The sequence below is a fragment of the Caretta caretta genome, chromosome 6 (genome assembly GCF_965140235.1).
Source record: "Caretta caretta isolate rCarCar2 chromosome 6, rCarCar1.hap1, whole genome shotgun sequence".
Lineage (NCBI taxonomy): Eukaryota > Metazoa > Chordata > Testudines > Cheloniidae > Caretta > Caretta caretta.
This window is the reverse complement of record NC_134211.1, coordinates 10,297,745-10,316,797: the sequence shown is the minus strand read 5'-3', so window position 1 is coordinate 10,316,797 and position 19,053 is coordinate 10,297,745. Positions and strand designations below refer to the sequence as shown.

Here is a 19,053-nt window from a genome sequence, read left to right as displayed (position 1 = left end):
CTCTGCAAGCAGCGATCGAAGCGGGGAGGGCAGCTGGCTTACAAGGAAGTAGAGTGAACCAAGGAGTGGGGGGTTTCATCAAGGAGAAACAAACAGAAGTGTCACACCGTAGCCTGGCCAGTCATGAAACTGGTTTACAAAGCTTCTCTGATGTGCAGCGCGCCCTGCTGTGCTCTTCTAATCGCCCTGGTGTCTGGCTGTGCATAATCAGCAGCCAGGCGATTTGCCTCAACCTACCACCCCAGCATAAACATCTCCCCCTTACTCTCACAGATATTGTGGAGCACACAGCAAGTAGCAATAACAATGGGAATATTGGTTTTGCTGAGGTCTAACTGAGTCAGTAAACTGCGCCAGCGCGCTTTTAAACATCCAAATGCACATTCTACCACCATTCTGCACTTGCTCAGCCTATAGTTGAACGGCTCCTGACTACTGTCCGGGGTGCCTGTGTACAGCTTCATGAGCCATGGCATTAAGGGGTAGGCTGCGTCCCCGAGGATAACTACAGGCATTTCAACATCCCCAACTGTAATCTTCTAGTCTGGGAAGTAAATCCCTTCCTGCAGCTGTTCAAACAGACCAGAGTTCCTGAAGATGCAAGCATCATGTAACTTTCCCGGCCATCCCACGTTGATGTCGGTGAAACGTCCTTTGTGATCCACCAGTGCTTGCAGCACCACTGAAAAGTACCCCTTGTGGTTTATGTACTGGCTGTCAAGGTGGTCCAGTGCCAAGATAGGGCTATGCGTTCTGTCTATCGCCCCACCACAGTTAGGGAATCAAATTGCAGCAAAGCCATCCACTGTGACCTGCACATTTCCCAGAGTCGCTACCCTTGATAGCAGCAGCTCAGTGATTGCGTTGGCTACTTGGATCACAGCAGCCCCTGCAGTAGATTTGCCCACTCCAAATTGATTACCGACTGACCGGTAGAGCTGTCTGGCGTTGCAAGCTTCCATAGGGCTATCGCCACGTGCTTCTCAACTGTGGGGACTACTCTCATCTTGGTATTCTGGCGGTTCAGGGTAGGGGAAAGCAAGTCACAAAGTTCCATGAAAGTGTCCTTACACATGCGAAAGTTTTGCAGCCACTGGGAGTCATCGCAGACCTGCAACACTATGCGGTCCCACCAGTCTGTGCTTGTTTCCCTGGCCCAGAATCGATGTTCCATGGCATGAACCTGCCCCATTGCCACCAGGATGTCCAAATTGCTGGGCCCATGCTTTGAGAGAAATCTGTGTCCATGTCCTCCTCACTCTCCTCACTGCGCTGCCATTGCCTCCTTGCCGGCTTTTGTAGGTTCTGGTTCTGCACATACTGCAGGATAATGCATGAGGTGTTTACAATGGTCATAACTGCCATGGTGATCTGAGCGGGCTCCATGCTTGCCATGGTATGGCATCTGCAGGAGGGCAGAGTTGCAGCAGAAGCGGTGGAGGATGACGGATGACGGATGACACAAGAATAGATATTTATACAGAACGAAAAGAGGACCTGTGAAGTGGATTCATGAGAGCAGGAGAGCAGAGTTGCAGCGGAAGCGGTGGAGGACGACGGTTTGCACCGCGCACATTTTCTGAGGAAGAACACACGTTCCCAGGAGCGCATGACAGACAACATGGAGTAATTTGCTATTGAGACAATAGCAGCAGACCAGAATTGCAGCGGAAGCGGTGGATGACGACAGTTAGCAGTCCTACTGTACCGTCTGCTGAAAGCAGTATGGCGTCCGCATGGAAAAAAGGTGCGAAACGATTGTCAGCCGTTGCTTTCATGGAGGGAGGGGAGACTGATGACATGTACCAAAAACCACCCACGACAATGTTTTTGCCCCATCAGGCATTGGGAGCTTAACCCAGAATTCCAATGGGCGGCGGAGACTGCGGGAACTGTGGGATAGCTACCCACAGTGCACCGCTCTGTAAGTCGATGCTAGCCACGGTAGTGAGGACGCACTCCCCCGACTTAATGCACTTAGTGTGGACATATGCAATCGACTGTATAAAATCGATTTCTAAAAATTGACTTCTATAATATCAGCCTAATTTCGTAGTGTAAACATACCCTTAAGTGTTTCCAAGAGTCTATTGGGTGGGGAGTCAGTGAAGCACAACAGTGATGTCACTCCCCTGCCTTAAATGGCTTTTGCATATGCCGGAAACCCTTTGTTTCAATGCTTAGTTCCCACGCCAGTCAGTGGAAAAACACTGGTATCCCAAGATGGAGACGAGCACCAGGTGACTTGGTCACGTGTCCCTGTAGTGTTACAGCAGCCATAACTCGGAGGCTGTGTGTAGCATCCTCAGGAAGGCTCCCCGCTGAGAGAGGTGCTCCGGAGCTGGAGCACCCATGGGGAAAAATTGGTGGGTGCGGAGCACCCACCGGCAGCTCCCCGCCGGCCACCCCGCCCAGCTCACCTCTGCTCCGCCTCCTCCCCTGAGCAGGCCGCCACTCCACTTCTCCCCCCTCCCTGCCAGGCTTGCTGCAAATCATCTGCCAATCAGCTGCAACCCCCGCCCACCGAGGGTTACTTCCTGCGGCCCTCCCCGCGACCCCCCCGCCCCAGCTCACCTCTGCTCCTCCTCCTCCCCTGAGCAGGCCACCGCTCCACTTCTCCCCCCTCCTTGCCAGGCTTGCGTGTGCAAGCCTGGGCGGGAGGGGGGTGGAGGGGAAATACGGGGTAGGAGGCGGGGGCAGGGATTTGGGGAAGGGGTTGGAATGGGGGCGGGGCCGAGGCGAGGGGGCACGAGCACCCACCGGCGCTGGCTAAAGTCGGCGCCTATGACTGAGAGATAAGCTTCTTCTAAGGCCTATTGATTCACCTGAATGGGCGATTCCCAGCCAGCCATTTAGATGGACAGGCTTTTGCCTAGTGGGCGTTACCCAGGCATTTGTAATACAGATATATAGTCAATATTCTTAACTTCAGATACAAAAATGAAACATGCTAACGAATCGGATAATTATTCAGAAAACCCTAACCTTTCCAATGACACCTCACATGAGTTATCTTGCATAAAATACATGATGATTATGTCATAATCATGTCATAATAGTATCACAGTGAAAAATATGAGGTGCAGTGTCACAGTGTGTGTCAGTGTTTTACCCCAGACCCTCTGTTTGGGTGCGCGTTTTATCTCTGGACCCTGTAGGTATGCCCTAACCCCAGGACCTTTTGCAGAACCACACATGGTAAAATATTAAACTGCATCACATCTTCTTCAGTCACTCTGAATTTCTTTCTACCCCCATGGCCTTTTATGGGTATTGTAGCATCCTCAAATATAAATTATAGCTAAAATAGCTAGAAAAAGCAGTGTGCACGTAGATTTATTTATTAATCTTTTTACAAAAGATTATGACTGTTGGCGATTATACTGATTTGTTTTTAATTCTGGACCAGGAATCAAATTTCCTTTTTCTACATAATGTAAAATTAGTTTTATTTGACAGCTAAGTCTCACGGAAGATCATACTTCTTTTCAGCAATATTTTATACAAAACACACACACAGCCTAATGTCAGATAACTCTAACAATGTAAAATTTGGCCAGTATACCCATGTATGAGACAAAACACAGACTTGGTTATTGACCTTTTTTGCCACATTTAGCAAAATAAAAAAAAAAGAAATAAAAATCATGAAACACTTAGGCCTGGCAGAAGCTATAAAAAGCCCTGGAAACATCTGCATTTTGCCTCTTTCCTGCTCTGATCTCTGGGCTATGGACTTATAATAAAAGGAGCGTTCTAACCAATGGACTCGGGACCTTCCAATCTTTTGGATGTTGTCAGAGACTTAACAAGCCAGCAGTTTATTCCATCACTGCTTCAAACCTGATAGAAGAACTTTGCAATGTGTGTATTTGATTCCTTTAACCATTTTAACTCTCACTTCTTTCTTTTTTCTTATAAATAAACCTTTAGCTACTAAAGGATTGGCAACAGTGATTATTGGGCATGATCTGAGCTATATGTGGCTGGTCCTCTGGGATCAGAAGAACCCTTTGGTTGATGAAATTGGTTTTAAATAACCACTCATCATTAAGTCTAGTGTCTGGGTAGTGAAACAAGGATGGGGATACCTAACGAGGCTGCAATTCTGACTTCTTGTTAGCCAGTGTAGTGAGACAGAAGTTTACTTTTGTTGCTGGTGTGGCACAACTTATGGAAGAATAACCATCAGTTCTGACATGTGTCTGCCCTATTTCTCAGCAGTTTGTCCTGAATCTGGTATTCTCAGGTGTGACCCACTGAAGCACAGTGACACGAGCACAGGATGATTATCCCCACATCTGCTACTGCGGGATTCTTACACCAACCTCTCAGCCTCTGGTGCTGGAAACAGGACATTGGAGTGGACACACCTCTGCACTGATCCCATCTGGCAATTCCCTATGACCCAAGTGATTTGCCCATGGTCACAGAGGCAGCAAGTGGCAGAGCTAGGAATAGACACCAGGAGTCCTGTAGCCCAGCCCAGCATCGTAGCCACAACCCCACTCTTGCTCCCTCATTCAAGGCTCCCAATGCCCCTCGGCAGGGCCTGGCCTGGCCCATAGAATGCAGCAAGGGCCCCTCTGCCCCCTGAGATGAGCTGGCAGGACCCGGCTACTTACCCCTCCTTTGATGGCCTCCTCAATGGATGCTTTGGGCATGCTCTTGCTCCAGCACTGCTTGATGATGTTGGCCAGGTTGGTGCTGAGATCAGGGTTGGGTCTGCAGGAAGTGTCACAAGGGAGACATGGCTGGGATCCCATTCCAGGCCAGTCCTGGCTCCCAGCCCCTACTACTTTAAACCACCAGCCTCCACTCCTCTCCTCTCCAAGAGCCAGGGGTAGGACCCAGGCATCTTGATTCTAACTATCCCCCTCCCAGAGCCAGGGATAGAACCGAGGAGTTCTGAGGCCCCTGGTTACCCTCCCTGCCCTAAACCACCTGTCCCAAACCCTTCCCCTCTTCAGCCACAGTTAGATGTTATCTTAGGCCACCTGAACCACAGGGACTGGGCTTCCCCCCACTTATGCAAAGTAGCTGCAAGAGCGGGACAGAGACCCAGTCACGTTAGAGGAGGTGTTGTGAGACAGAGGAAAGGTACAGTGGAAGAACGATGAGAATGGGAGACACTACCCCACAGACCAGCATCCTCTGTTCCAGCAGGCAGGGACGGTGCGGGCCTTGGGCTAATAGAGGTTAGGAGGTGCTGGGGTTAGGGGCAACAGGGTCAGTGCTACTCAAGGTGGATAAAAATCAATGATATTTTTTTCATTTAAATCAGTTTTTTTGATAAAATGCTTTTTGAGGAAAAAAGTTTTAATTAAGATACATTATAGCTCAAAGATATTTCATAATGGAATAGGGATTATAAATTCTAATTCTATAGTATGAGACAATATATTAATGTAATGTTTAAGAAAAGTTTTGTAAATGAATTTTGTAAATGAGTTCCAATAGTTCATGGACTAGGGACCCAATCTTACTGGGTTCCAGAGGCTTCTGTATAGATTATTTAGGTTAATCTTTCTATCTACCCAATGGGACTTAGTGCTCAGTCTAGGAGATACCATCAGAGATGCTTAGTTTTGCAGTTCTCAAACTGTGGATTTGTATCTCTACAAATAACATGCTTATTAACAGCAAAAATGTTTTAAATAAATATATAAATGATATATAGTGATGAGAAATAACAGACCTCAACCCTATTGTCCCTCTGCAAGTTTGTGTACACAGAGTCAATCCCTTACCTCTCTCTAAAAGTGCAAAGTTTCAAAAAGTTCAGTGAATAGAAGATTGTTGGGGGCGGAATAGATCTGGACAAGGAGAAGAAGTCTGGAGATAAATGTGAGAAGGGAGGGACAGGAAGTAGAAACAAAAGTGAAACTGTTTCAGTAGCATATTCCAGAAGTCTTGAGCTCTTTCTGAGTGTAGCCTTCATTGATTTGAGCTCTACCTTACCATTCTCTCACTAGAAGGGAAAACCTATAATGGCAGCAATCCATAAAAGAGACCCAGTTTGGGAATATTTTAATGAAGTTCCTCTACCTGTGGGTAGGACAGGCATGCGTGCAAAATGCAAACAGTGCAACAAAGAAATGCAAGGCCTAGCTGCCCGAATGAATGAACACTGGCAATGGGTCACTGAGGCGAGGTTGGCTTATGGGATTGGGATCCCCTGGGAGGGGAGGACCCTAAACCGTGGGAACTGTGGTCCGGGAGGGATGCAGGACCTGAACTGGTGGAGACAAAGGGACTGCGAAGGAGCAGGTAAGGGCACGGGAGAAACTGGACATAGGCGGGTGATCCTGAGCTGGATGAGCTAATTCCTGGACTGACCAGCAGGAGGCGCTGCAGCGGTGAGTGGTTGCCCTGCTACAGGGGACGACACTTCGGTTGCACAAGATTCCCTCAGGGTTTTCATAACGCACCCACAATTTGTCACTCCCATGTGGTTAAGATGTGGGAAAAATTGACACGGGATGAACAAAAGAGAGTAATTTCTTAAGTTGATGATCTATTGGTGCATGGGGACAATAGGTTGGTTAGATCACTGAGGAGGTGTTACAGATCATTTAAGATTCAAGGCTTGCAAAGCCAAGGCCCAGTCGGGACAGCAAGAAGTAAAATATTTAGGGGTCATATTGGGAAAGGAAGGATGAGCCTCAGCTGCACAATGGGTGGAGTTGATTAGAAAACTTCCCACTCCTACTGATGTGGCATCCTTAAGAGCCCTTTTGGAAACTCTGAACTTCTCAAGAGATTTTATTGAAATGTATGCTGACAAGAGTCACCCACTGTATTTTCTCCTAAAGAAAGGGTGGCAATAGTACATTCTGCCACCTGCCCGCCTCCTTCCCCCACTCCCAGTGCAAGAGGGGTCCTGGGGGTGGCCCCCTGGCCCAAGTTTTAGTTAGGGGCTGGAATAAAAATCATTGACAGGTCATGGTTACTAAAAATACCTGTGACTAAAACGCAGCCTGACCTATAATATCCTGAACAAACCGTATGGAATTATGATACAAGTTAGTGAATTAAGTTAAACTGTATTGAATTAGGGTTAATATCATTGGGGTACATTATACTAAAAATGCAGCTGTGTATGCGTTATTGTTACCTTGCTCGTACCTTCTCTGGTAGGGAGGCTAATATCCTTCCTCTGTTATCCCACCCCAGAGAGATCTGCGTGTACTAGTTCAGACTGGATTCTCTAGGGACCAAATCACAAAGAAGGGTTTTGCGAATAACTAGCCTGGTTTCAAACAGGCTCAGGGCCTTCTTCCTGATCCATCAAATGGACAGGACCCCTGAGCCACGCAAAACTTCAGGCCTTAGGGGAGGGCTGGAAGGATTGGGTGCTAGTTTTGAGCTGAAACTGGGAAGAGTTGGTAACCACAAGGAACACAATTGGGCAGGGGTTTGAAGGACTGCTTCTGCCAGAATCCATGGCAGGTTGGGGAATCCTGGTCTTGTTAGCATGAGTATAGGTTTCTTATTTTTACTTGATTTATTTTGTGTGTTTTCTCTGTAGTTCTTTGTACCTTAAGAAGAAAGCAGACTTGCTAGGAAATGCTGGGTGGTACTTTATACCTGTCGCAGTGCATCTATTAACAATTTCTGAAAAGAAAGTCCTTGGGCAGCCTGTCTGTGCTGGGATAACACAGGGAAGGGAGAACAGTGCAACCTGGAAATACCCCTATCAGAAGGAAGAGGGGCAAGTGTCTTCAGCCAAGAGAGGGAACAACTGGGGAGCTGGAAGCCTGACAGTGGGTGCCCTGGTTGGGCCATTGAGGGCTAATACAAGTGAAGTTGCTATAAACTGACATCCAGAGCCCAGCCTGGCCCCTGGCAGCCTCTCCCTGGGTAAGCTCAGGGGCATGCAACCAGGTAAGTGGTTCCTCCTCCCTCTCATCTGCCACCTGCTCTAGTCCTCCTGCCCCTCTCCGCTCCTTGTGTCCTACCCCAGCCTACCTGCCCCGACCCCATGGCTCCTGCCCCCTATATCCTAACACCACTGCCCTAGCCTTCCTGTCCACATCTCCCCGGCCTCCCATATTCTAGTGCATCTGCATCCTCCCCCTTTCATGTGCCCCCAGGTCCAGCCCCCTACTGTGGCAATCTGCCCCACAGTGGCCTGCTCTCATCTGTCCTCAGGTCCTGACCCCCATCCCATGGGAGCCCTTCTCTAGCATTCTGCCCGATCTGCCCCCCATGTTCTATTCCCACCCACCATCTGCTCCTTCCCTACCGTTTTTCTAGCCCCTCCCCTCTGCCCACTGGGTCCCAGTCCCCCCATCCCATTTCTCACTAGGGCTGACAACCCTTAGGCCTGGAGTTTCCAAGAATTAAAAATTAATCTTTAATTAAAGAGTGTCAGAAAAAGAAATCTACTGGCAACCCCTTTTCTCTCCCCATGTGTTTCAAATCGCACCGCATCAGTCCCATGTATCCTCGCCTTAGGGTGACCAGATGTCCCAATTTTACAGGGACAGTCCTGATTTCTAGGTCTTTTTCTTACATAGGCCCCTATTACCTCCCACCCCCTGTCTGATTTTTCACATTTGCTGTCTGGTCAGCTTACCTGGCCCCGATCCCCACCCTCTGTCCATCCCCCTGTATTACAGCCCCCCACCCCTGTTATGCCACCCATGGATTTCATGCCCCTGCTTCCCCAGCCTCCTGTCGGGGACCTTCTCTCTCTGGCTTGTCGCAGCTCCATCTGCACCCCAGGCTGGCCTTCAGCTTGACACCCAGAGGGGGTTCGCTCAGGATGGGGGGGGGGCAGAGGGAGCCCCCAGAGACACGAGTTCCAGAACATGCTGCTCTTGGGGACAGAGCCCCGTCGCAGGGCTCCGGGATCCTCGCGGTGAACTGGGAGTCGGGGGGCTGGGCCAGAAGGTCCCTGCGCTGGAGCCTCCCCCGGCTCCCCGACAGAGCCGGTGGGGCGGCCGGGGAGGGCAGCGGGACTGGAGCGGGGCGGGGCCTTCCCGGCCCCCTGGATCCCAGCCCGCCCCGTGCGCAGGGAGGCGGCCCCGGGGAGGCACCAGCCGCGGGGCGGGAAGTCGCTGCCCGGGCGGAGGAAGCGGCCGGGGCCGGAGCCGAGCCCGGCGATGGCTGCAGCGGGGCCGGCGCAGGTAGGACGCGGGGCGGGGACTCCCCGGCCGGGCACTGGCTGGTCCCGGCTGGGGCCGAGGGGGGCCGGGACCGGGTCCCTCCCGCGCTAGTGACCCCGGGGCTGGGGGCTGCCGCACTCGGAGCGCTGGGGCCGGGGAGCGGCGCTGGGGGCCCCGGGCCGGGCGGACACGCGGAGCCGGGCCGAGGAGCCCCGAGGCGGCCGAGCCGGGGGCGGGAGCGGGGCCGAGCCCAGGCCTGGGGCGGAGGCGGGGACTCCGGCCGGGGGAGGAGCCTGGTCCCTGCCCTGGGATTCGGGCCCTTCCCAGCGCCCCGCCCCAGAGCCCCGTGGGGAGCCCAGGGCCGGTTTTGTTCAATATCTTCATAAATGACAGGTTTCAGAGGAACAGCCGTGTTAGTCTGTATTCGCAAAAAGAAAAGGAGTACTTGTGGCACCTTAGAGACTAACCAATTTATTTGAGCATGAGCTTTCGTGAGCCACAGCTCACTTCATCAGATGTGATGAAGTGAGCTGATGAAGTGAGCTGTGGCTCACGAAAGCTCATGCTCAAATAAATTGGTTAGTCTCTAAGGTGCCACAAGTACTCCTTTTCTTTTTTCATAAATGATCTGGAGGATGGTGTGGATTGCACTCTCAGCACATTTGCGGATGATACTAAACTGGGAGGAGTGGTAGATACGCTGGAGGGGAGGGATAGGATACAGAGGGACCTAGACAAATTGGAGGATTGGGCCAAAAGAAATCTGATGAGGTTCAATAAGGATAAGTGCAGGGTCCTGCACTTAGGACGGAAGAACCCAATGCACAGCTACAGACTAGGGACCGAATGGCTAGGCAGCAGTTCTGCGGAAAAGGACCTAGGGGTGACAGTGGACGAGAAGCTGGATATGAGTCAGCAGTGTGCCCTTGTTGCCAAGAAGGCCAATGGCATTTTGGGATGTATAAGTAGGGGCATAGCGAGCACATCGAGGGACGTGATCGTCCCCCTCTATTCGACATTGGTGAGGCCTCATCTGGAGTACTGTGTCCAGTTTTGGGCCCCTCACTACAAGAAGGATGTGGATAAATTGGAGAGAGTCCAGCGAAGGGCAACAAAAATGATTAGGGGTCTGGAACACATGACTTATGAGGAGAGGCTGAGGGAACTGGAATTGTTTAGTCTGCAGAAGAGAAGAATGAGGGGGGATTTGATAGCTGGTTTCAACTACCTGAGAGGTGGTTCCAGAGAGGATGGTTCTAGACTGTTCTCAGTGGTGGAAGAGGACAGGACAAGGAGTAACGGTCTCAAGTTGCAGTGGGGGAGGTTCAGGTTGGATATTAGGAAAAACTTTTTCACTAGGAGGGTGGTGAAACACTGGAATGCGTTGCCTAGGGAGGTGGTGGAATCTCCTTCCTTAGACGTTTTTAAGATCAGGCTTGACAAAGCCCTGGCTGGGATGATTTAATTGGGTATGGGTCCTGCTTTTGAGCAGGGGGTTGGACTAGATGACCTCCTGAGGTCCCTTCCAACCCTGATATTCTATGACTCCTGTCGCCGGCCAGCAGGGCCCGAGTCCCCGGGGGGCTGTGCGGGGGGGTCTCCCTGGGGCACAGCTGCTGGGCTGGGGGTTCCCCGGGAGCCGCTGCCCTAGAACCCGCATCCCCTGCTGAGAGCCCGGGCTGGGGCTGGAGCGGAGGGTGCTGAGTGTGTAACGCTTGTGCCAGCAGCTGCGGGTGGCGTTTGAGGATGTGGCTCTGTATTTCACCCGGGAGGAATGGGAGCTCTTGTCCCAGCCAGAGAAGCAGCTGTACCGGAACCAGATGCTGAGGAATTACCAGGCCCTCGTTTCCTTGGGTAAGGACCAATTTCCCTTCATTTATTCACAGCTGTAAAACATTTGGGTTCCCTTGAGCCTTTGGCTGCCATGTGGCACCCTGTCACTGAGTGGTGGCAAATGCCAGCCCCTTTCAGGTCAGCTCGCTGTTGGAGGAGAACTCGGGGCTGCAGAGCCTGGGGCTAATCTTGGTGTAACTGGTTTATTTGAATTACCTGCCTCAGTCGTGGCACATTCCTGATGGTAGCAAAGAGCCGATGAGCAACCATCTCTTCCCGGAATCCCAGCCAGAGGTTGACGGCAGCAACTCTGCCTCAGGAACTTATTCTAGTCAGAGAAATAAGGCAGGGGGAAAACACTGCTGCTGCAACAGCTCCCCACCTCCCCCAAAAGAATGAACATCGTAAATTTAACAACTGTACAACTGAACAATGCAAAAGAACTGGAATGTCTGTGTAACGGTGACACCGGGTCACACCTGCCACGACACGTTGTGGCCGATTTGCCTTAATGACATGCCTGAAACGTTTCAACAGCTATAAGTCGGCAAGGAGCAAAGTTGCCTTAGTCCAAAGTGTGGGTTAAAAGAAAATCCATGTCACACAGTTGTCCTATGGAACGTAGTGCCACAACATCGCGTAGAGGCCAAGGTATTAGCAGAAAGGGATATTTCTATGGAACATCTAGAGTTACTTCAGCAAGGATTTAAACTCGGCCCCCACTGCAATGTGAGAAGGGTTGTAGGCGTTGCTGATTCAGAGTATGAACTGAACTTGCCTGGCGGAAGACGGGAAGGAATCTCCTCTAAGGAAGGTTTATTTCTTTATTCTCCTGCTTGGAAACTCTTGTGCTTTCCCATGAAGCAGCGTGCAAGATGTCATGCCAGGTGCTACACAAACATAAACGAGACCCTGCCCCCAAAACTTTAGTAATAAAACTTTCCCCCAAAACAGGTTCTTCAGGTTCCAAACCGGACTTAATCCACCGGATCGAGCTAGGGGAGGCAGAGCTCTGGATCCGGGATGCTGAGATCTCCAGGGTAAACTCTGGGCCTGAGAGCCCCTCCTCAGGTGAGTCATAATAATCCAGTCCCTTCTGATTTACACACCTGCTAGCGAAGGTCTCCTTGATGTAGAAGGCAAAGGCAGAGCGAGATTCACTGGCTGGGAGCTGAAGAGAGACAAATTGAAGCTGGGAATTAGGGGCCAGTGTTTATCTGGGAGGGGGAATAAACCATTGGGAGAGCTCCCGCGATGGATTCTCCCTCACCGTGTATTTATAAAACGCTTTGTTTTTTCCCTTTATATTGCTAGTTTAGTTTTGTTTTTTGCCTTGGCCTTTCTCATTTTCTCCCTAGATGCTTGTGGTGTTTTTTAAGACTCATTTTTGAAATTTGACCTGCTTTCCATTTCTTGTACGACTCTTTTTTGAAGAGTCGCTGCAGCTCCACCATGTCTCGGCTACCCCAGCTGTTTAATGGAAAGGACACTGGGGCTGTGAGCAATGTTCCCTCTCATTTTCTCCATCCATTTGCAGAATAAATTTTGTTATGTACATCGAGTTATGTGTACCACCAGTAGACACAAAAAAATCTACATATACTTTTTTTAAAAGTTACCATAGGGATATTTACCCCAGCCAGGAGACCTTAGGTATTTTGGAACTTACTAATTAAATTTAATTAAATTTAAGTGCAAGAGAAATAAAAATCATGAAATGCACAGACCAGTCAAAACACTAAAGTAACACATTGAGGAAGAATAAAATTTTAGAGAATATATGTGCATTATAGGAAGTAGCAAGAAGTAACAACAATATTACAACTGTGTGTTCGGAGGTGAGTGTGAAAGAGCCAATGAGTGTGAGTGTGTGTGTGTAATCAGTCTATAGTCAGACATTCACTGAAAGCTCTCCTGAGCCCTGTCTCCCCTGCCCTCACTCTAAGGAGATGGGGTACGTAGACTGGTGGAGAGGAGGAGGGGAGAGGAAGATAGAGACTGTGTGAACTGGCTGATGGGGGGCAAACAAGCACCTGGGTAGAAAGACAAGCCTGTCCGGTCATAGAACACAAGACCTGCTAGGCTTCCCACACCTCAGAAAATCATACCAAGGTAAAGGGCGCCCTAGAGATTTTTCAAATGGCTTTTCATGGCTCTGCCCCCTGCAAGAGCATCCCAGAGTCACTGATCCTTGGCAGAGAAGGTGCTGTTCTCCCCAGGTTCCCACCCCACCCCCTCTCTGCCACTTCACTTCGCATGTGACCTCTCAGACTGGAGAAACCTGTTCCCAGCGAGCAAGGAGAAAGCTGGGAATGATGCCGGGCAGGGTCAGTCACATAGGACTAGTGTAAGGTGACGCCATGCAGAGGCGCCATGGTGTAGAACAGATCTCTAGCACCTGCAGCACTTCGCTGTAATGCTCTAAAACTGCCCCGCGGGCCAGGCGGCTGCTGTGGGGGGAGTGGACACATTTAGGGGCCAGATTAAATTGTCCTGCGGGCCATGACTTGGAGTACCCTGGTGTATGGGCTGGCTGTGAGAGAGAGGGTGGCGGTATGGCCTTTGTCCCATCCCCTCTCCTCTTGCTCTTTGTGGCACGATACTTTTGTCACTTACATTGCTTCAGTGTCAATGCTTAGCACAGCCCTCAGCCCTAACGTGTCTGTGACTGTCTGTAGACCAAAGGCTGGGTGGCAGCCATTCACCCCTTCCAGCTCAGCAGTGCCAGGGAGCGGGTTGTGACACAATACAGACATGTTTTCCAGGTTACATCACACAAACTCTGAGTGACTGGTCATCCCCTCAAATCCTTCACACACAGACACCCCCCAAAACCCTCATCTTCTTGAGGATTTTAGTTTAGTTTTAGTTTTGCACAAAGACTGAAACCTCAGGCCGAGAGTAAATGATTTCTTCAAAAGGAATTCCTAGAAAGGGACTCGCTCCCCCACAGGAATAAGCTACATTGTTCTAAGCAGCTTTAAACTGGTCTCACTGCGTCCACATGAAGGGATTGTAGCCCCTCAACTAAACTAGTTTCAAACCAATATAATTATAACAGCAAAAATACTGAGGAACAGGCCTCATCCTACAAAACAGGAGAAAGTGAAGAACCAATACCACATAAATAAACCCCTCTGATTGAAATAAAGACAAAATCAGTTTGAAAACAAAACCAGGGTCTTGTTGTGCCAGGCGCTGCCTGTATCCTGGGCAGGCTACAATTGAAGCTTAAACCAAGACCCAAGACATGCCTAGCCCCTGTGGGAGCAGGTGCTAGGTTCTGCACAAACAGCATAGGGTAGAACCACCCTGAGTCAGGCTGCAGATTTCTTACAGCGTTTTGTATCAGAAATTATGGAGCAGTTACAGTAAATTTAGTAAAATCACAGGTCTGTAAATTTACTGTGACTGCTCCAGGATTTTTAATAAACCCTGCTGTCAAGGCTCATTCCCTGCTCTGGCACTTCGAGTGCAGAAGGTGGGGGCCTGGAAGGACTTTAAACCTTAATACTTGCCACTCCAGGCTTGTATTAAACTCCCAAGGTTAGAGATTCTAACCCTAGCCCTAACCGTGAGCTAACACTGGGATTCCCTCTGCTCTCTCCAGCAGGGCTCAGGATCGCAGGAGGAACGAGGACACAGTCTGAATGTGGAGAGAGCACGGCAGGAACGCAGAATCCCGCAGCCCACAGAGGGATCCATGCACAGGACACAGTCCATCCCCGGGGCAGACTCAGGCAGAGACCGGACCTGGCTACACACCAGAGACTCCCCATGGGCCGGTGTCCCCATCGCTGTATCGACTGCGGCAAGAGGTTCAGCAACCCCTCCGCACTGACGCAGCACCGGTGCATGCCCACCGGGGAGCAGCCGTATTGCTGTGCTGACTGCGGCAGAAGATTCAGATGGTCCTCGGTCCTGAAAATACACCAGCGCACACACACGGGGGAGCGGCCGTATTGTTGTGCTGACTGCGGCAAGAGTTTTGCAAAGAGCTCAGCCCTGAGAACACACCAGCGCAGGCACACGGGGGAGCGGCCGTATCGCTGCACTGACTGCGGCAAGAGCTTTGCAGAGAGCTCACACCTGAGAACACACCAGCGCACGCACACTCGAGAGCGGCCGCACCGCTGTGCCGACTGCGGAAAGGGCTTTGCACAATTTTCGTACCTGAGAAGACACCAGCGCACGCACACCGGGGAACTGCCATACAGCTGTACCGACTGCGGCAAGGGCTTTGCCCAGAACTCAAGCTTGAGAATGCACCAGGTCACACACAGCGGGGAGCGGCTGCACCGCTGCGCCGACTGCGGCAAGAGCTTTGCAGCGAGCGCAAGCTTGAGAAGTCACCAGCGCACGCACAGCGGGGAGCGGCTGTATCGCTGCACCCACTGCGGCAAGGGCTTTTCAACGAGCTCAAAGCTGAGAAGTCACCAGCGCACGCACACCGGGGAGCGGCCGTACCGCTGCCCCGACTGTGGCAAGAGCTTTGCGGAGAGCTCACACCTGAGAGCCCACCGGCGCACGCACACCGGGGAGCTGCCGCACCACTGTGCTGACTGCGGCAAGGGCTTTCATCGGATCTCAAGCCTGAGAAGGCACCAGGGCATAGATACCCGGAAGTGGCTGCACCGCTGCACCGACTGCGGTAAGTGTTTTTCACAGAGCTCACACCTGAAAATACACCAGCGCAGGCACACCGGGGAGCGGCCGCACCGCTGCGCCGACTGCGGCAAGAGCTTTGCAGAGAGCGCAAACCTGAGAAGACACCGGCGCACGCACACCGGGGAGTGGCCGCTCCACTGTACCGACTGCGGCAAGGGCTTTGCCCATAGCTCAAACCTGAGAACACACCAGCGCACGCACACAAGGGAGCGGCCGTACCGCTGCAACGACTGCGGCAAGAGCTTTGCAAAGAGCTCGACCCTGAAAACACACCAGCGCACGCACACCGGGGAGCGGCCCTACCACTGTGATGTTTGCAAGAAAAGCTTCAGCAATGCCAGTACGCTGACCAAACATCTTCGCACACACGCACGGGGGAGCAGCTCTCCCGCTGTGCCAACTGTGGTAAGAAGTTCAGCAGTGCCAACAAGCTGACCCACACGCACCGGGGAGCAGCTGTAATGCTGGACTGACTGCGGAAAGGGCTTTGCACACAGCTCAAATCTCTGAATACATAAGTGCGCACACCGGGGAACGGCCATTCCAGTGCACTGTCTGGAGAAAGAGCTTTGCACAGAGCTAATACCTGAGAATACACCAGCGCATTCACAGTGGGGAGCGGCTCTACAGGTGTGCTGACTGTGGCAAATGCTTTGCTCACCTGTCCCCAGTTGACTCCCTAATACCCCTCTGCCACCACCAGGGCCCGACGGGCTGCTGGCAGGCCTGGCACAGTGCCAGCAGAATCAGACCAGGGAGTGGTCCTGTCCCCATCATGCCCAGCAGAGACTGTGTGGGGCAGGGAATGGGACTTAACTGAGCAGTGTGGAGGAAGAGCAGCCAGGTGGGGGGATTTTAGAGTAGATGGTCACAACCTCCTCCATTAGGAAAGGAGATCCGTCTAGGAGGGTTCCAGCCAGGTCTATCTCTATCAAACTCCCCCCAACACATATAGCTGTGCGGCAGCCAGGACAATCCTTCCCTACCCCTCCTCCATCCAGATGGGACTGAGTCAGGGACTTTCCCCCACAGCTACCTCCGTTTCAGCCAGCGGGTGACTCTTGGGTGACATCTACAAGGAGGGATTTGCAGTCCTGTCTCAGCATGGATTGAGCTGAGGGGCAGGACAGCTCAGTGCGTGAGATTGAAAGAAGACTCAGGAACTGCTCATGCCGTCTACTTTAAATAGAAATGCGATGCAGAACTATGTACCTAATGTGTAACAAAGGTCTGTCTAACCTGGTGTTTCTTTGCTATTAAAGAAGCTGCTGCATTCAGAAGCCAATGTGAAGTGTAAATCTTTAAGATAAACCAGCCCAAATGTACTAAGGCTTGACTGACCATGAGGCCTGATGAACTGTGTGACTGGCGGGTGCACACAGAGAGTTTTGCATTACTCCTTGGGGAATTCTATGTCAAAAAAAAATTCTGCACCCCATATTTTAAAATTCTGCATATTTTATTTGTCAAAATAACACAATATAATTGTGACAGGGCACCCCATAAGGCTTTATGGGGATATGCTTGTAAATGTCTATATGACATAACTGGAATGTGTTTTATGGTACATGTGCCATGTATCATATCTCTGTAAAGGTTATGATCTATTGAATCTATTCCTCCTATCTATATGCATGTGTCATTTTTGTAGTTGAAGTTATGAATATTGGCTGTGTACATGCTTGATTTCCGGGTAGCCTTGGTAAAAGTATTTTGTCAGTTTTCTGAGAGAAGTCTAATCCCAGTAAGTGCCCAATCAAGAACCACTTAAGCCAACAGTGATTTGGGAGACGCCAATCCACTTCTGAGCTTTCCCAGGAATGTGGTGTGACTGCTAAGGAACTCAGTCTTGCAGGGACATGTGACTTGCCTGTTAGGATATAGATATTCAGGCCTGTCTGCAAAGGCCGGTACTTTAAGAATTTAGGTGTATTCTTATCACTTGGCTAGTTCTAGAGGCATAAAAGAAAGAAAGAAAGAATCAAAATCACTGTCTGCCAGTGTAAGGTCCTTCTCTTACTGTGACAGTCTGAGGCCCTGTTCTTAGGCGAAGGCCTTTGGCCAAGTGACAGAGGCAGTCATAAGCTGGGAAGCGACTGGTCACATCCTCACATTGCAAACTAGTCACATTGAAATAAGGTGCTATTGGGCTGTTCGGAATACGATCCTGTCTTGATAGTGTCTGTCAGAGAAAGGAAAGTGCCTAGAAGATGTAAAAGGACATTTAGGTTGTTAGTTTTCTGTCTGGTAAGAACTCACTTACCAATAGACACAGCTGGGAAACTCTTATGTCTTTATAGATGTAGTTGTGAAATCCTCACTTCTGTATTGTTTTGTCATTGTAGTTCCCACTTTGCTATTGTTTATTGGCATGGTCTCTGTGATTGTTTCTGTCTACTGTATAATTAATTTTGCTGGGTGTAAACTAATTAAGGTGGTGGGATATAATTGGTTAGCTAATCATGTTACAATGTGTTAGGGTTGGTTAGTTAAATTTCAGTAGAATGATTGGTTAAGGTATAGCTAAGAATATTACTATATAAATAATAACAGGAAGTTAGTTGGGATTCGAAAATAAGGAAAAAGGAACTTAGATTTAAGCTTGCTGGAAGTTCACCCCAATAAACATCTAATTGTTTGCACCTTCGGACTTCGGGTATTGTTGCTCTCTGTTCATGCGAGAAGAACCAGGGAAGTGGGAGAGTGAAGAAATAAGCTCTCTAACATTGCCCATGTGACTCCAAAACTCCATCTTGGAGCTGGATTCTACACAGGGGGAGGGAGGGAAGGAGGGTGGGTGTCCACCCACAAGAGAAAGTCTATTTAAACCCCTGGGAGACCCCTCCATTTTGTGTTCAGCTGGCTAAGAGAGAGCCTCTCCACCCCCAAGGATACCTGAAAGAAACTGGAACAAGGGACAATAACTATAGGGGGGGTGAGTGACTGCTAGACCCAGGCTAGAAGGAGTCCAGTCTGTACAAGGAAGCTTACTGGTAGGGTTTTTATCTATATTCAGTTTTTATCACTGTATTAGAGATGGATTTGCATGTTTTATTTTATTTTATTAGGTAATTCACTTTGTTCTGTCGGTTACTACTTGGAACCACTTAAATCCTACTTTCTGTACTTATTAAAATCACTTTTTACTTCTTAATTAACCTGGAGTACGTCTTAGTACCTGGGGGAAGAGGGGGCAAACAGCTGTGCATAGCTCTCTATCAGTGTTATAGAGGGCGAACAATCTATGAGTTTACCCTGTTTAGGCTTTATACAGGGTAAAACGGATTCATCTAGGGTTTGGACCCCATTGGGAGTTGGGTATCTGAGTGTCAAAGGCAGGAACACTTCTCAAATGGCTTTCATTTAAGCCTCGCTGGGATGATTTAAGCCTTTGAAGCACCTGTTTCAGGCCCTGGGTCTGTGTTGGCGCAGACTGGCG

The 19,053-nt window shown here is 50.2% G+C and overlaps 1 protein-coding gene across 1 annotated transcript; it reads left to right on the top strand.

Annotated features, from left to right (window-relative positions):
• Window positions 1–9,000: 9,000 nt before the first annotated feature.
• On the top strand, window positions 9,001–16,353 carry LOC125637941 (uncharacterized). Its single transcript, XM_075130103.1, is given in 5 exon segments — window positions 9,001–9,134; window positions 10,838–10,967; window positions 11,901–12,017; window positions 14,557–15,983; window positions 15,986–16,353. Coding segments are annotated over 5 exon segments (1,800 nt in total). The 5' UTR covers window positions 9,001–9,110; the 3' UTR covers window positions 16,088–16,353.
• Window positions 16,354–19,053: the final 2,700 nt, after the last annotated feature.